Raw genomic sequence first — 19,586 nt, forward strand, 5'->3', positions numbered from 1 at the left:
TTGAGGTAATCAAGTAAACATTATGCAGATCAAGAACATATGAGTGTACCAAGAGTGAAAGCATTTGGCTTTATGGTAAAAACGATAAAACAAAAGCTAATATTCTTGGCCAAACAATAAATGCGTGACTTAGCACATGCTATAAAATTAGGTGTGTATGAGACAACAGTATAAGCTTAGTAATAAAAAAAACTCAAGGATGCTGTCATTACACAACTTCACATATTTTTATATTATCTAAAGAAACTAAAATTGTATATGATGTATTATAAACAGGACTTTTGTTGAAAAAGACTCATATGATGTGGAAATAAAATGTTTTTTTCACCAGAATGCTGATAATCAGAACAATAGGTCTCATTCCTATGTAATAAATAGGCCAAGGTATATAAAATTAAATCATGTTAGTTAAATGACAACATTTAGGGTATGTGTGTGAGACTTTTAAAATTATTTTTCTAACTCAGTACCAGTTCCAATTGTGTTAGGTAAGAGAGCTTTCAGGAGACTTCTGTGAAGATAAATGTAAAGTTCTGTAAGAGATGATGTAACTTAAAAGTCAATCTTATTTTCACCCTAGTTCTGACTTTTACTAGTTGTGTGATCTTGGGCAAGTTATCTTCATCAATAAGAGGTATCAAGTTAATTAATAGACATTATGTAGGTAAAGTGCATGATATATTGCTTAGCACATAGAATTTCATAAATGGTAGCTGTTGCTAGTATTATAAAAATTTAAGGGATAATGATAATACAAGGGACATTCTTGTATTATCTTGTGCCTAATAATTTACTTACTACAAGTTCCAGTTGATTCAATAATTTTATTCAGAACATTAACTGAATATCTACTAAAACCAAGCAGATTCTCCTCTAGATGCTGGGTCAACAAACATGAACAGGACAAAAATTCTTGCTCTGCTGGATGTCACATTTCAGTAGGAGAAAAAGGTAATTTAAAAGAAAATAAATAGCATAACTTCAAGCACTGACAATTGCTAAGAAAAAAATAAGATAGGGACACATGTAGGGAAAACCAGTGACAAGACTGACAGGAACCAAGGGGTGGCTATTTTAAGAAGACTGAGAAGGGCCTGAGGACCAGAGTCTTCAATGACTTTAAGCTATACAGCATGGAAAGAACTGATGGTATTGTCCAGGTAAAGGAAACAGTGAGTACAAGGTCTATTTGAAGAGCAGCTGGAACGTCAATGTGGTGGGAATGGAGTCTAGAATTCCAGAAGATGAAATCAGAAAGTTAGGCAGGGACCAGATTAGATAAGATTTTTGAATACTATATAATGAATTTGAATTTTAAGAATAAACCACTGAAACAGGAGGAAAATGTAGCTTTAATTTATGTTTTAACATTATAATTCTGACCACTCTGTGGATAGCTCGTCAGAAGACAAAACTGAAGGAAATCACTGTTATGAAACTGAAGAGAAAGATCAGTAGATGTTAATAGCAATCTCTCTCTCAGCATCTCACACACGTATATACACATGTTGTAAACAAGGAAGTTTCCTATATGCATCTTTAAGAAGCAAAGCTAACTTGCATTTAGGTGGCAGCATACTATATTTGATTTTTTAATGTAACATATGTTTATCAAATCCTACTTCAGACTCCAATTAAGGTGTGATGTTTTTAAGTACTTGTCCATGCAATTAACTGCATGGTGCATGTATTCTTTTATAATTTATGACTTAATAATACAGTGGTCTACTTATTGTACTGTACTTGCAAATATGTGCAATAATTGAGGAAAAATGCAAAGTAATATGCTGTCATTTCATATATTTTTATTTGAATATCACAGTTGATAATAGGTATGTATTCTAAACATTGAAATAAGCGCTTTTTAAAATGTGAATTTAAAAGAAAATCTGATTAGTAGAATGTAACTTAGTATTTATGATTTTTTCAATATCTTGTTGAATAACAATTTAATGTATAATTGTCAGTTTCCAAAATATACATCCTATTAGTCTTTAGTAACACTTATTAACTGATTGTAATTTAACTTGGCATGTAGTAGGAACTTAATATATATATGATTACTTACATTATTTTATTACTTTCATGCAGGGATTTTAGTAAAATCATGAAATAATTATATTTTCAAGAGAGGCATATAAAATCTTACATATTTCAGAACCTAAAGATTATTTCATTTACTTTTTATTTTACTTGAGAGACAAAACTGAGAAAGAGAGTGAGAAGGAAAAAAGCAAGAAAAAACAGAAAATGTCAGTTAAGTATCTTAAAAATAACAGCGTTTGAAGAGCTATTATTTTTGGGGAGTTTAAGCCCCAAAGACGAAGCATTGATGTTTGAAAATGAACACACACACAATCACATTTGATGAAATCTATTTGAAGAAATTTTAATAAAAATTTGATTATTTTAGTTATTAAATTCACTGTATTATTTTTATTTGAGAACTGAAAAAAATGTGCCTGTATTATAAGGATTATTCCCTAATTTCATGTTGAAAACTGAATACTGAGCCTAAATGTCATCTATCAGAAATGCCTTCCATGAACTCCTATGAAAATAGCTTGTTTATCCTCTGGTCACGCACTGGCCTTTCTTCATTCTGTGTTGATTTCTTCAGTGTGTGGATCAATCTCTGATATCGACATACTTATCCATGTGCTCATTATTAGTCTCCCTGCACTGTCCCATCCAAAAGTATGAAATTTGTCTAAGCTCAGTATCTCCTTGAATTTTTGCTAAAGATTCTTCTGTCCTACTCCCAACTCCTGCCAACCTTGTGAATATATTCCCCTTTTGACAGCTCTATATCTATACTATACTTATAGAGCCCAGTTTATTTGGATTGTTGCCTGTGGTTAACTTCTGTGTATATGCGTGTTTCCTCTTTGACATTCCAGTGTACAACATATAAGTGCTCTGAAAAAATTTGAATTTGTTGTTGAAGACAAAAGAATAGAGGGAAGTACCCCTCTTCAGGACTGAGCAAGAAGCTCATCAAAACAAGTTAAGCAAAACTGTATTAATGTCTCTGAAATTACAGTCTGAGAAAGGCCAATTTCATCGTGGATTGAGAATTCACTAATTTAAATATACAGTTTTCATGAATCTTAGTTGTTGTCCTAGTAACTTTAAGTCTCTACCTGATATGTGTAAAGTGCTGATTTTCTTGTCCTTTCTGGTAAAAAGCAGTGTATAAATAATAGAAAGTATTTTAAACCATAAAAATTAGTGATAAAGTCATTTTTGTGCTGCAAATTGTATTTATTTCTGATATTTACTTGGAAGAAAAAAAGAGGATGAAAAATAATCTTTTTGAAGTGTATATGAAACAGTGATTATTAACTCATGAACTTTCTTCTCCATCAGTGAGTTCTGACCATGCTCAGAAATTTAAGGTAGATTTTCAAGGCTTAGATTTAAATATATAAATAAAGTGAAAGTTCAGTTAATTAGTAAATTGTATTCACTAACAATAGACTTCTCTCTCTGAGTATGCCTGTATTGAATTATGACCTACCTTGTCTATGTTTTTAAGATGTTTCGTAAAACCTGGGAATAAGCTGAACTCTGAGTCCATTGGGAAGAGCAGGTTGCAAAGAAGCAATTATTATTTAAAAATTATCAACATACTGTACAATTATTTGTCAATTTAATCCCTTTTGTCCAAGAAGAACAGTAGTAACTGACACCTAAAAACCCAGAAGTTATTTGTCTATTCTACAAATTTTTGATGCACATTTTTCAAGTTTTTGAAGTTTCATTCAAGACATATAAAGAAATCAAAGTATATTAATGTGCTATACCAGTTATTGTTATAAAAATGGCGGTAGGCAAAAAGTGTTAAATATTCATGAAAATCCTTATTTCTCATAGGTTCTGGCTAGAAAAGGATGCTGAGAAAATAACTCACCAAAGAGGGAACTACAACATAGTACAGCTAAGCACAGGAGTTATAAACAAAGGCAGCTGACATTAATAATTAAATGAGAAAAATTCCCTATGGAGGTTTAGATGAGCTATAGACACAATGCGTAAAATCATTTTGCTTAACTGATCATTAGTTATGTTCTAGACTAGAGGAGTATATATTAATGCAACTTTTTCTTCCACCCTATTTTTCCAGTCCAATAATTTGTCTAATGTAATAAATATAGCTATTATACATTCCCTATAAGGAAAAGTCATCCCCATTAGAACCTGATACTTTTATCATCTGTAAGGGAGTAGTCAATATAAATAAATGTGCTAGGGAAAGTTTATCACTTTTTTGAATTTTTTTGTGTTTTGCATTAAATTAACTCTAATGGAAATGTTATTATTGTTGTCAGTATCCTCGTGTATATTAGTCTGACCTCTGTACTAAAAATTATTTATCATTTTATTATGAGGTTTCTGAGTTAGCTTCTGTTTGTCTTTTTTAGTTGTTCATTTTCTGTTTTTTAAAACTGTTATCTGTCTCAACAGGACATTCTTTAATGAAGAAACGTCAGAGCTGGTAAATACACAGGGACAAAGGCGAGCCTAGTGAACAAGAATGGCTTCCTCTTGGAAACTGATTCTGTTTCTGTCTGTCACTGGGTGTCTTTCAGGTAAAAAGCCTTTCTTTTATAAAATAACACAAATACATAAAGATCTTCATTAACTATATCCTTGGGTGTTCATTTAAATTTATATCAGTATTCATGTTTTTCAACAAAAGAAATAGAAAACAACACAAGCCTCTGTTAGCACGGCAAAATCACATATAATAAAGTACTTAGAAAAATATCCTATAAATGTTAATAAAATGAATATCCATCTCAGCTCATTGGCAATGTAAACCAATGTTAGCCTTCATATGACTTGGATTTATAACATATGGGTAGGGGCATCTTTACACAAAACAGTAAGTAAATTGTTTCAAAGACATTAGAAGTTAAATGAACACCCTGGTCTACCATGATTATGGTTACTTAAAAAAAGAAATAGTCTTTAAATATTTTATCCTATCTTAGGTTCTTTCTGTGAGGTTTTACCATCTTCCCTGTTGATCTGGTCTCTTTTTATCTTCTCAATATAATTCTCCTCTTGAACTCATAAGCCAACAGAAGGGAATGGAGGTAAGTTTTCAAGATGAAATAAAGGATGCTCAGTTAAGACTAAATTTCAATTAAAAAACAAATTTTAGTTCTAGTATGCTCCATGCAATCAATATTTTATTTCATTTTATCTAAAATTTAAATTTAACTGGTTTCCAGGGTTTTTATTTATTAACCTGACAATGCTAGATGGAGAAAGAGTACTAGATGGTAATATCATTCCAAAGTTTTGTTCTCATGTAATGGTCCAACCTATACCACTAAAGAAACAGTCAATTCAAAGGAGATTGTTATACCATAGTTGTGGGAAAATGAAATTACTCAGCCTGAGGTTGTATCCATGATTTTCAGTTCCTCAGAGAATGTAGGTGCTGCTCTTTCCAGTGAACCATTGGGAGATGGGAATAATGAGGTTGAGTCTGGAGGTAAGTTACTGTTCAAATGTTATAGGCAAAGCTTAAAAAAAGTCAAAACAAAGGACATTTCTTATTTTTACATGGGACTTGATTTTTAATCATCTGCACTTAATATGAAACATATATACATGTATATAGATTATTTTTAAAAAACTTGAATCTGTTTACTTATAGATTTGTTTAAAATAAAATTGATTAGATACTTGAAAGGATCAGTTAACAAGGATAATTATTTTCAAAACCTTTCTCTCACTTCATCCTCTTACTTTAGCAAATTTTTTCTGGAAGTACGCCCTTTACTATGTTTTTGTTACTTGGTAATATTACACATTCAACATTTACTTTTCTATTTTAATATTTGCTCTGTTATTATTTAGTCCTCTCTGGTATTGTCTTTATTTGTCTGTGAGTATTACATTACAGGATCTATTTTGCACAGTAATTTGATTACTACTATAGAAAGTGTGCATAATTAAGCCATAGATCATAAGCACATTTTATGTTTTATCTGCTGTTTGACCCAACAAAACTGATTGAAGAAACAGAGAAGACTCAGTCTGTATTCTGTGGTTGTTTCTTCATTTTTGTAACTGTTGGATTATCTTGGGTGTGTTTAACTAGGAGATATAGAACTCTTACATAGCCCTATGTTTAAAAACTAACTATTCAGGACAATGAAAGTTTGATAGATTTCATAGGGATATGCAATCATATTAAAATAGACTCGTGATTAAAACAATAATTTTTGTAACTTAGATTATATTGGGTGTGTTTAACTAGGACATATAGAACTCTTACACAGCCCTATGTTTAAAAACTAACTATTCAGGACAATGAAAGTTTGATAGATTTCATAGGGATATGCAATCATATTAAAATAGACTCGTGATTAAAACAATAATGAGATACCGTTATACATATCGGAATGGCTAAGATCCAGAAAAACAAACATAGTAAAAACAATGACAGTTGTTCTTGAAGAAGCAGAAAACAAGACAGTTTATTCATTGCTTGACACAGCCAATTTGGAAGACAGTTTGGCAATGTTTACAAAGCTAAACTGTTTAATCATCTAATCCAGCAATTGGACTCCTAGGTATGTACCTACCTGATTTTAAAGTTTATAAACACACAAAATACTCATGCAAGAAGTTTATAGAAGGTTAATAATAATCACCCCAAACTGGAAACAACCAAGATGCCATTCAATAAGTTAATAGAAAACTGTAGAAATTCCATATAATGCCATACTACTTAGTGAACAAAAACAAATGGACTATCAAGTCACACAAATATATGGATGAATACGATATACATTGCTAAGTTAAAGAAGCTAGTCTGAATAGGTTACACCTGTATGATTTTATTTATATGACCTTTTGGAAAGGGAAAAACTGTAGGGAGTGTACAGGTCAGTGATTGCCAGGAGTTGGGGTCAGAAGCTAACTAAATAAGTGAAGGAAGCATAGGCATTTTTCAGCACAGCAAAACTATTCTGTAAGACATGGTGGTAGTAGATAAATAAATTTATGCATTTATCAAAACAAATAGAACTTTATAGCACAAAGTAAACTTAATGTACATAACTTAAAAAAATAATTTAGGAGGTTAGAGAATCCCAGGATGGATGCAGAATGTGATAAAGAATCTAACTGTGTTACAAATGTATGAAGCAACCTCCACCTTAGGGAAGTGGTAGAGAGGGGGAAGGTACTGACCTAAGTAACTTCAGAAATGAATCTGTAAGACTAAAGGCAAAAAGTCCTGTACTTTAGTACTGTACTCTAGTTAACAGTATTATTTCCCTGTGTTAATAACTCTAAATCCCCTATACATGGGATTGAACAGGTAAGTCAGTTATTGGTGGGTGGTGGGAACCAATTGTCTCACTCTTGGACTGGGCAGTTACAGATAAGAAAAAGAAGAAGGCTAGAATAATCCATGTAGAAATTGATTCAAATTGGAGACTTCAGTATGAGCTCATGGTTAGGTTAATATGGATATGGACAAGTTCACGTAAAATGTATCATATATACACTCACACACACATATATATATGGCTAAGTGTATACACATATATTTCCTTTCTCTGTCATCTGAGAAAACCTACAAGCAATATACTCCAGTAGAAACCAGCACACAAAGTGCCACGATTTTGGTTTCTAATACTGTCCTCCAATTGAAGGAATCAGGGCTATTTGGACAAATTTCATGGGGGCAGGAAATATACTTGATCAACCTAGAATATCTTGTGTCAGAAAGTAAGTAAGTGCTAGAACAAACAAACCAATAAACAAAAAACAAACATAAGGAGGAGGGAATGTCAAAGGAATGTTAAAAACCAACTGAAAGAGTTCCCAGTGGCCCAAAGTGGAAAAATTGGGGCAAGAAAGTAAGTATTGAGTTACAACTCAAAGAATAAATAAGTCCATATTGATATAAATAAATAAATAAGCAAAAGAGAATAAATAGGCAAAAGAATAGACAAATTTCCCATGTAGATGAATTTCAAATAATTTATGTAAATGCTTTGTTCTCAAGGAATTAGAGTGTAACTCTCCTTTTACTTAAGTGTAGACTGCACACATAGTGATTAGTTTTCAGGAAGTACAGGATGGAAAAGGGGGATTTAAAAAGTAGCTGTATAGAGGAGGAAACTGATAAGCACTACTTCAGCTCAGTGATGAACAAGGTCCACATCAGAAGTGATAGCATTTACCCTGTATATAGTGTGATGAAAATGGCACTTCACCTCTGTAGGTTTCCTTCCTAAAACCTCTAACTGTAGTCTAATCAGGAGAAAAATATCAGAAAAATCCCACTGAGGAGCATTTGATGAACCTTCTGGCTAGTTATTCTCAACATTTTGAAGGTCTTCAAAAACTAGGATTATTGGAGAAACTGTCACAGAAAGAGGAGACTAAGGATACATAAATAAATGCAATACATTTTCCTGGATAGGATTCTTCAAAAAAAAAAAAACACATTATCTGAAAACTAAGGCAATCTGAATAAAGTATGCACTTAAGTAAAAATAAAATGTCGATATTGGTCCATTATTTGTGACAAATGTACCATACTAATAGAAAATGTTCATAAAAGGGGAAACTGGTTATGGGTTTATGGAAACAAAATGGGCAAAGTGTAACTTCCTAAATGCTTCCTCTGGACAAAATATGACTAAGGCCTAAAATAAGACAGTAGGGAAAGGCATCAACAAGAGATGAGAGCTTCAAATGTTTTTGGCAGTAAAATATATAGAACTTGGTAAATTATTAAATATTTTGTGTTAGAGGAAATAGTTAATGTTCTCAATTTGCTTATGCAGACGATAATATTGCCATTTAGTTGGATGTTGAATAAAGTAGGAGGTGCAGAGTGGGGAAATACTGAACTCAAGAATGCACATATTGAGCTTCATATATCTGTGACACAGGAAGATGGAAATGTTTAAAGTTTAAGATAAATGAGTAATTACTTTGTGGCACAGTGGGTTAAGGATTCAGAATTGTTACTGCTGTGATTGGGGTCACTCCTGTGGCTTGGGTTTCATCCCTCACCCAGGAACTTCTACATGCCATGGGCATGGGCAAAAAAAAAAAAAAGAGAGATGTTCATTATTGCATGAATGAATTTGAAGCTCTGGGAAAGAAAATAATCACCCAGAGATTATGTAGATATTTATGAGTCATAAGACAAGAAGAAAATTCCGAGAAGCATGTGCTTTTTTAAGTGGCAAGAGAAAGTATAGGTTGAAAAGATTGGACTGTGATTTGGGGGAAAACTCAAGGAAAGCATGGTTAACAGAATAGATTCAGAAAGGGAGTGGTCACCAGTGGCAATGCTGTAGGAAAGTTACATGAGATTGGTATTAAGAGCTTTACTTTTAAATTCTAATGATACTTACCTTTAATGAAGTAGTGGGAACATCTGTCTTATGAACTGATTAGTAGAGGAGGAAAATTAGACAATAACTATAAATTTTGTTTTCTGGGCAGTTGAGCCGTGGGAGAAAAAGAGGAAAAAAAAGACAGGTAACTTGGAAAAGAGAAATTCAGGAAGGAGTAAATTAAATGTGTACATTTCTGGATGTGTGTTTTAAGGCTAGAGAAATTGTTTATAGAAATCCAATCCATGGAGTTCCCATCGTGGCACAGTGGTTAACGAATCCCACTAGGAACCATGAGGTTGCGGGTTCGATCCCTGCCCTTGTTCAGTGGGTTAACAATCCGGCCTTGCCTGTGAGCTGTGGTGTAGGTCGCAGACACTGCTCGGATCCCGCGTTGCTGTGGCTCTGGCATAGGCCAGCAGCTACAGCTCCGATTAGACCCCTAGCCTGGGAATCTCCATATACCCCAGGAGCGGCCCAAGAAATGGCAAAAAAGACCAAAAAAAAAAAAAAAAAAGAAATCCAATCCACATTCTATATTAAATACATATTGATTAAATTATTTCACTAATTAACTTTAACTCCAAAACAAACTATCCTCAAATATATTAGCTGAAACCACCGTTTTTTTGTTTTTTTGAAATACTATTTCTCACAATTCTGAGAGTCTGCTTGGTGGTTCTTCTGGTGTGGGCAGGTTCACTGATCTTTGTAGTCTCCATGAGGTTTGAAAGACTAGGATTAGATGGTGTCATGTGGTCTTACCTATTCTGAGTGCTTGTGTCTGGCTAGCAAAAGCAGTGGGAATGACCTGGTCATGTCCTGGTCATCCAGTAGTCTAGCCCAGGCTTTTTCACATGGCTCTGGTGGCAAGGATCCCAAGGATAGCAAGAGAAAGGCGGATCCCAAGGACACCAAGAGAAAGGTCAGATCCCAGGTTTCAAGCATAGGTCAAACTTCTGTGTCATGTTTACTAATGTCTCATTGGCAAAGCAGTTCACGTAGGCCAAGGACAGATGTAGTAGTAGAAAAGTAGATTTGGTCTCTTGAAGAGAGTAGCTGCCAAAGCATATTTTAAAGAATATGCAGTATAGTATTATTAACTATAAGCATTATGCTGTCCAGTAGATCGCTAGGAAGTATTCATCTTGCATAATTGAAACTTTGTACCCTTTGACTAATACTTTCTCCTTTCCCCCTCTCTCCAGCCTCTGGAAACTACCATTCTATTCTGCTTCTACAAGTTTGACTATTTTAGTTTCCTCATATAAGTGGGATACTTAAAAATTTGCTAAGAGGGTAAATCTTATTTTAAGTACTTTTACCATAAAATAAAAATAATAATAATAATATACAGAGGACAGGAGATAACTTTTGGAGGAAGTGTTTATGATATAGAATATAGATGATGATTTCATGAGTATAAACCTATCCCAAATTCAAGTCATATACATTAAATATGTACAGCTTATTACATATCAATCATACCTCAATAAAGTGGTTTACTTGTGCATATAGCAATAAAATAGCCATGCCTGTTTTTGAGCTCTACCATATATTAATTGATATCTACAAATATTTTACATGCAAATAATAACAATCTTGTTTAAGTTAATGACAAAGAAAATGGAATTTCTTTGTAACCCTATTTCATAAACACATTGAAAGCACTGTGATCCAACCTCATTAGTGTGTCTTAAAAAAACTTTAGAAATCTGTCAAACAATTTTTATCAATATGAACTTAATTAAGTTCAATAAAATTTAAGTTTTTCATGATAGAATGTGTGAAATTGTTTTGGGGAGGAATCATAATTACTAAAGCTTAGTTTTGAACATATATGTGACAAGAAGCATCAACATTTAAAACTCTATTGTGCCAAAATATTATACTCTTTAAAAATGATTCTTCAAGGATATATTATCTTCTAAATATGTGTAGAGATAATGATTGGGAGGAGAGAATTTAGAAATTTCAGAATTTATAAGCATTTGACTGACATCCAGGGTTCTTTGTAAATTGCTTTTCATTCAAACTCCATGTTGAAACATGCAAACAACAACAACAACAAAATCTAAAGGTTTAAATTATCCTGCTCTTTTATGCAGAATAACCCATCCAGTGAGTTTCTTAATCATTTTACTCCTTTTGAAATGTGGCTAGTAATTATTTTAATTTCTTTTTAAATGTTTAACAATTGGGGAATCTATTACAATAATATTTAATACCTATAGATCGCTTTCTGTGAAATGTAATAAAAGTCTGATGAGACACTGAGGTTAGGGGAGTTCAGGGATATAAAATACATACATATATTAATTTTAATACATATTATTAGAATAGGATAGAAAGCAGCTATTATTAGTCTCATTAACACACAATTTTTTGGTTGAAGATTTTTGAAAAAGCATTCGTTTTGCACTTCCAAGTACTAGCATGTATTTTTCAACATCACAAGTCTGTTTGTATATTTCTATCAAAGTTATAGACTTAAAATAACATTTAATTAAATTTATTAAAACTGGATATACATATATTTCTTATAAGCTGGAAAAATATATTTCCCTAACTGAATTTATAAGTCTTAGAATTAAAAATAATTTGGACATCATGTGTTCTAGTTCCTTGTATTTGGACAAGTAAAATATTGTTTGTTCTCAATAGGAATGAGGCTCAGGAAGGTTCTGTTGTTTGCTCATTATCACATAGATTGTAACTAGTGAAAGAATAATGAGAAAGCTGCCTCCTATAGTAATGCTTTGAACATACAGTTAACATGAAGATGAGACAAAAGAGGAAGTCCAGTTGTTTAAAGCTACACAGACCCCTTCCTACATAAATATATCTAGTTACTTTCTTCTGGATTACTTTCAAGTACTTTTGCTATAAGCTGCATTGCTTTAAAAAAAACTCTGCAAAATAAGGCATCTTTTCCCTTTTCTTTGCCACTATTCTCCATTGGGTTAAACCCATTTTATTGGAAAGGTGACAGTCTGTTCCTTCTGCCAAGAGAATGATATACTGTTGAACAGAGAATGTCTGTCATTGATAAGCTTATACAAATACTCACCTTTTTTTTTTTTTTTTTAACCAGCAATGTGGTAAATAGCACAAAACTTTGTCACTGTCAGCTAGTGCTGCCTAAGAACTTTAAAAGGAAAATGTAAAGAAAAGTGATCCTGAAAATAGGTGCCTGATAATATTAAGTCTGACTGGTCTACTGTAGTTGAGAAAGAGAAATGGATCATGGCTCCTCCGTGATCATTTTGAAATTATGTATGTGCACATTGTATTGGTCCCCCAGGAAGTCATGATGATAATGGAGCCTGCCTCAGAGCAGGAAACCAAGCTGACTCTTATCAGCCATGCACTGGTGATATTAGACATGTAATTAATCAGAGTACAATTTAATTTCTCCTTGCGCGCAAGGTGGCGGCAGGGGGTGTCACCTGAATTTAGAGAGTTTTATTTGTTAGTTTTATCGTAAAGGCAAAGAAAATGTTAAAAGGTATCCAAAATTGTCAGCAATTCCTGGAGTGATATAAAATTAAACCGTAAACTAAAGAAAACTAAATTCAGCATCCTAAAGAAATGAGATTAAACGTGTGTTCTCCGTGTTTTGGAGATTAAAGAGAGAATTCACTAATACATTAGGTCAACCAATTGATTTTTCTCTTACATAAAAAATTATTAAAAATATTTTTTCACTTGAGTTTTGGCTAAGGGATAAGTAATATACATCAAAGTGAGTTGTAATCTAGAAAGTGCCATGAAAGTCATCTCATGCTTTTTAAACTGGACTGGTATTATTATTTTTAACTATGATAAATATTTTTTGATAAAAAATTCATCATGGTTCTCTTTGTTATTTTAAAATAATGCTCAAGGAATTTGTGCTGTATTAAGTGTCTGCCAGAATTGGTAAACAAATGTTCATGATATCACTTTTTTAAGCATAGATCAATTTCTACCACAGTGTTACTACTGTGATATATGCTTGCTTATGGCAAAGATTGTCCTATTGCTTAGCATGAGCTTCTGAGGAGCTGCCCCCCTTACAGTAATTTTAGTAATTTGTCAGCAAGAAGACAACTACTTTTATATATCTCATTGGTTCGAATACAAGACTTTTCTATCTGTAAAGTGGAGAAACAGTTACATTCATTGAACACCAAAGCACGCTGGACACACTTGAGAGGCAGAACAAATCCAGGGGAAAATTCCTGCTCCCTTTGACTTTAAATAAATGCTATAGGTTTATCAGAAAAAAAAAATACTTAAAATATGTCATGTCTAAAATAAACCATATATAACTATCATGAGAATGAAAAAAAGGCTAAATGCTGTATAATGTCTTATTTCAATTTAGCTCTTTGGGAACATCTTATTTTTCTAACCGTCAATCAAATTAACTACAGTTTTCTTAAAACTTTGTCAACTTCTGTGTTTGATAGTATTTATTTGATATAGATGTCAATCAAAATAATTTTTCGTTTTAGCACTTGAAAAGAATGCTTTCCATTCTAATGCTTACTGGAGCTTTAACAATAAAATTTGTCAGAAAATTTAATTATTCCTAATGATGTGTGTGATGGTGGCTACACTTGTGGCATGATCTTAGCAGACTGTGGATTTAGAGTATGATGGAGCCAACCATATGCTGAAAATCAGGAGTAAATATGGTTTTAAGTGATAATCTTTTCCATTTTAATAATTGCATATTTTACAATTATTATTTTTATATGTTTAAATAAAAATTACAAGACCATCCACTCTATAAAAACAGAGGCAATACCTACTCTATTACTCTCATACACAAGATCTAGCATACTAATTTTACAAGTATGGGTACCTATTTTTTAAAGGAATGAAAGGAAATAATTATTTGATTTGTTTCTTCTGTTAAGAGAGGCATAAGGTAAACTTCTGGTTATAGCTATTTCTGGTCAGAAAACATCCAAAAACGATGAATGATTTTGGATTCTCTAACCTAATCGTTCTGATGTGTGTGCCTACTATATATTGCTCTAGTCTTCGAGGATACGGCAGTAAATAAGACATACAAATATATGTCTATGAAGAACTCACTTTCTAGGAGAGAAGATAACCTAGCAAGAAATCAAATACTACAAGGTCTGAAATGGATAATTTCCAAAGAGAGTGAGTAAAGGGGTAGCAAGGTATTACTTTATGTAGGATTATTGGGAAAGGTCACTCTGCTTAGGTCTCTAAGGGAAAATCTGATAAATGCGAAAAAGCAAGCCAGGTGAATATTTGAGAGAAGGTGTTTCAGAAGCAGAGTGGCAACCATTAAGAGGGAATGGACTTACTGTGTTTGAGGAAGAATTGATATAGAAGAAAGGAGAAAAACCAATATGGATGAAAAAAACATATAACAAGAAGAATGATAAGGGGCGAAATAGATAGGCAATGACAGGATCACTTTTGAAGCAGAGGAGAGTTGTAACTGGATAATATGTTAAAAGATCGTGCTAGGTTCTTAATGGAAAATACCTTGTGGACCTTGGGAAAGAATGTAAGGAGGCAGAATAGGTAGGGTAAGGAGGCAGAATAGGTAGGGTTACTACTGCAAAAGTCTGGGAAAAAAAAGACAGCAACAATGATTTAGACCTGCAAGTATTCAATGGCTATTTATTTATTGCATTATAAATCAGCAGTGTAATGGAATTACCAAAAAGGCGCTAACATGATCTTCAGCTGTATTAACAATGTCTAGAATAAGTAAGACCTTTGCATTTATCATGCTGACAATGACTGTAGTAATATGTCGTTATATTATTATAGTATAGTATAGTTCTAGGCTAGATCATATCATGGAAACCTAGGTAAATAAGAATGTGTTCAGTAGAGGGAAAGAAAAGTGATAAGGAAAAATTTGAAACTATATTACAATAGAAATGATAAAAGGAACTAAAGGAATGAGAACTAAAGATTCAGCTAATGTTTAAGGTAATTTCTGACCAAAGATTCAGAGGACACCTCCTTCTTGAAAGGTCCTCTTTGAATAGATGCTTTTGTTTGTTTGTTTGTTTGTTTATTTATTTATTTATTTTTGTAGATGAACTCTTGGCATAGATCCTGGTGATAATTTATAGAATGATTTGGACCCGCTTCTTTTATACCCAGATTAACAATAATGACTTTCAGTTGCATATTACCTTCTATATTTGAGATATTGAGAGCTGGCCTCCATATCTCAAATATAGAAGAATATTAGTATTAGAATATTCTATTCTTTATCATCTAACAAGCAAATATAACCATCCATGGCATAAAACAAGATATAAAAATTTTGCCAAAAGTAACCTTTTTTCTTAATGTATTTTGTGTAAATATCATTTTAAATATTCTGATATCTTGCTGCAAAATATCGGTTTATTATTTCCCATTGGAAGAAGAATTGTCACATGGAAAATAGGCCAAAATCTCAACTCAAAAGACAGATATTTTAAAGGTTAATACTATTTACAATTGCTATCTTTAAAGCGCTAAAATGTTGTTATATATAAGCAGATTACACTTATTCTAAGGAAATCCAAAGGGACAAACCTGTGAAAGTACGTAAAATAAGAGGTACAGTTAATTTGCTTAAAAGGCATATTATTCTAAGCAGCCAGTGTTGCCCAGTCATAGAATCAACTATATCTCAAGAGAGTCTGTTGGTTCTCTGTAAAGTTCAAGTGTAAGCTAAATCATCATTATGTAAAGATAATTTTAGCATCAAAGGGCTTGCACAATCAGATGATATCAATTTTTCCTCTAATCCTTAAATCTGTTATTCTGAAGTTGGACTTTGAGGAATAGTTATAAGTTTTACATTTTTATCATGTCTTTTAATAACAGCGGATGTTTAATAACAGAGGATTACCAAATGTGAGAATGGTGAATAGGTATAGGTAGAAGACCTGCAAATGGAAAGAATAGGTTGGAGGTTAGAAAAAATACATGGATACATATATCGACTCTTACTGGACATGAGGGACCCTTATTGCACATAAGGGATAAAAGAGGAGAAAATAAAAGATCTTCCTTTCTGCTATTTTGAGCCAGCATATGGGAGAAAAACAGAGCTGACAACAGAAATAAGACCAAAAGGAAATTAGTTTAAAAATAAATATGGAAAACTCTGATGGAACACTGAATTTAAAAAATAAACAGTTGTTATTGACAAATAAATGCAATGAATTAAGGGTAATAATGCACCAAAATCTCATTATGGGGCATAAATTGGCAAGAACCTAATCTGTGTTGGATTCCATCCCAGGAGATTTTTTTTTTTAATAATGAAATAGACCTGATTATAAAAATGATCTTCTCATGAACTCAGAAGATTTCCATTCTATGAAGCTATTCTGTTTGATCAGAACCTTGTTTTAAATAAAGTTTCCTATAAGTGTCCAGAAATGATTCCTTTCAGAATGCAAAATAACACATTTGGGAGAAAATAGACTAAAATTAGGAGGGCTGTGTAGTACTTTAAACTTAGCTACAAATTGTGGGACTTTGGGCAAGTCCTCATTTCTTTCTTTATAACACAGTATCTTAAGTTACATTATTTTAAATCTTTTTTCCATATTTTAATACTGTTTTTCAGTCATCTCAGAACTTATTACATCCTCAAAATTTAGAGTAAACCTTGTATCCCAATATTTGAAAGAATGTTACTAGACACATTCGCGTGTTATTTACTAGAAGGTGTCAAATATGATCCCACCTAAACAATCAGAAATTAGAAATTTAAGGAAATTTAAGGGACTTCCCATTGTGGCTTAGCATGTTAGGGACCTAGTGTTGTCTCTTTGAGGATGTAGGTTCAATCCCTGGCCTCGTTCAGTGGGTTAAGAACACAGCCTTGCCAAAGGCTTTGTCATGGGCCTCTGCTGCAGTTCTGATTTGTCCCCTAGCCTGGGAACTTCCACCTGTGGCTTAAATTAAAAAAATAATAATAATAACAAAAGGAAATTTAAAAGAAGTTAAAAAAAAAAAAGTCATCAGACTGTATAAAGCTGATAGAAGTGGAGTGAGTTTTCTCTTCCCATTCCTATGGGGAAAGAAGGAAGATATTTTCCTCAAGCCAAGAGAAAAGGCTACAGAGGAACTCCTTGTGGCAATGAGATTGTCTCCAGTAAGAAAGCTCGACTCTCACTTCACTGCTAAATACTTACTAAGCTACAGAAACTCAGATGTCCCTCACAAAGAGAGCAATGAAGCAGAACATGTTAAAAAGATCTTTGGAAAGCCTGAAGTGCTTTCCCTGGATTTTGAAGGTGGGCGATATGGTAGCATAAAAGTATGGAAAATAAGCCTTGTTTTTTAAAGTCATGAAGTTCGTAAGAGTTACCCTTGAAACAGTCACAGAGAATACACTGTCCTAGCATTTGAAAAGGCAAAGGTTCATGAACTTCCTGGGGAATGAAAGTGAGTTTTGCAGAGGTGGCTAGGCTTGAGCCATCTTGATGGATTCTAGTCAGTGCCATGCGACAGGAGGAAATGACCTCAGAAAAAGAAAAGGAGGGTAGCCTCCTAGGGGCTAGAACTGGGAGGGGGGCCCTTGGCATAGAACATCAGTCAGAGAGTGGACTGCCATATCCAGGAAGTGGGCAGCCTCAAAAGAACCATCCTCTGTAAGCCACCAGCAAATCAGTATTTTTGCCATTTGACATGCAGATAGCCTTGGAGAACATATCACACAATGCCTGTCAACTATTTTTGTCCTTTATCTTTCCAACAGTATATGAAAGATTCATCAGGAAAAGGGAGAGCAGAAAACAAAATAGAATAAAAACAAACAAACAAAAACCACTTTTGCCCTATCTCAGTTTTCCTTGCCTAAAAGCAAATCTAATCTGGGAGAAGAGGGATGAAGAATGGAACTTTTGGTCTTACAGGGCTGGATATATTAGTATACTAAAAATTAGTCACAATTACCAAAGCACTCTTTATTGTAATATTTTAAATGCATGGGAAAGTTCCCTGGTGGCCTAGTGGTTAAGGATTCAGTGTTGTCACTGCTGTGGCTTGAGTTCAGTCCCTGGCCTGGGAACTTACATATGCCAAAGACATGGCCAAAAAATAAAAATAAAATAAAATAAAATGTATGGAAATGTGGAGCTTCATTGAGAATGTCATCTTAGGCAGAGGAAGGAAAATCTGCTAGGAGATGTTTTAAGGGCAGTAATTGGATAAAAATAAAACTTTTCAGTCCCTGTTGTAAAATCATTCCCTGTCATTGGCAGTTCTCTCCTTATTGATGTATAAACCTCCTGGTAGACTTTCATTGGTATTATTCTTACAATAGAAAAGTACTAAAAGTAACTCTGAGTCAGGCAATGTGCTGGGTGCTGCGAATAGACTAGGGGAGAAAATTACCCTACACATTTTTTGTTCACCAAGGTTACAGACATTTGGACTGATGAACAAATCTTGAACTATCAGGGGGAGGAAAAATGCCTTGACATTTCTATGATATAGAATATACCTTATATTAATCATAGTTGCATTAGAGACCATTCAGAGACCTGCTCCTGGCACATTTATTAATTCACACCAAAAAATTTCAGGAAAAGACAGGGCTTAAGTGCATAGTGAAGTATTGGGTGTATCTGAATAGATGGAAAGAACAGTGCATCAAAGTGAAGAGAATTGTACTAGCATTTTGCACAGAGAGTCCCAGCTCTGCCTGCTTATATCATTTGGTACACAATCCCCCTCCCCTTCCCCCAGATACTCATTGTCCATGACCATATTCTCTAAATGGACTCTTCACATTTAGGAAAATAAATTGAGAGTGTATGACTCATGGATCTACAAATGTTAATCTTAATGTTTGGATAAAGCACGGAATCCAAAACAAATAAATACTTGATTAATGTGAAGGAGTTATGGCATTTATGCTTCTGCTAGGCAATTTGCTATAATTTATGTCAATGCAGGAGTTTATTATAGAATGTTATGATTTTCATTTAATTAAAAACCCTGAGTGGCAAATAACTTTTTTTCTCTTTTGAGAGAGAATGCAGAAAAAAATCCATTCTTAAAGTCATAAACAAAATAGAAAACAATAGAATTATAACATAGCCTATGGGGATATCACATAATAATTACCATAGACATATATATATTGAAAACAAGTTGGACCATTCTTCAGTTGTTGCTTCTAAAATACTTAAAAGATGATTC

At 33.2% G+C, this 19,586-nt stretch overlaps 1 protein-coding gene across 15 annotated transcripts in view; it reads left to right on the top strand.

Moving 5' to 3' along the window:
- Positions 1–19,586, top strand: part of CNTN5 (contactin 5) — a 1,211,165-nt gene that overhangs the window by 528,495 nt on the left and 663,084 nt on the right. For all 15 annotated transcript variants that reach the window (XR_014815022.1, XR_014815020.1, XR_014815017.1 and 12 more), the window contains one exon: positions 4,468–4,592. Coding sequence is in view for 9 of the 15 variants with exons in the window: in XM_084975741.1 (XP_084831867.1) it covers positions 4,538–4,592 (55 nt within the window). In the remaining 6 variants the exon portion in view is untranslated. The remainder of the gene's footprint in view (positions 1–4,467; positions 4,593–19,586) is intronic.

Source organism: Sus scrofa, chromosome 9 (genome assembly GCF_054392235.1).
Source record: "Sus scrofa isolate SSC_HxYL_T2T_F1_AM1 chromosome 9, Sscrofa_HxYL_maternal_Yorkshire_Landrace_v2.0, whole genome shotgun sequence".
Classification (NCBI taxonomy): Eukaryota; Metazoa; Chordata; class Mammalia; order Artiodactyla; family Suidae; genus Sus; species Sus scrofa.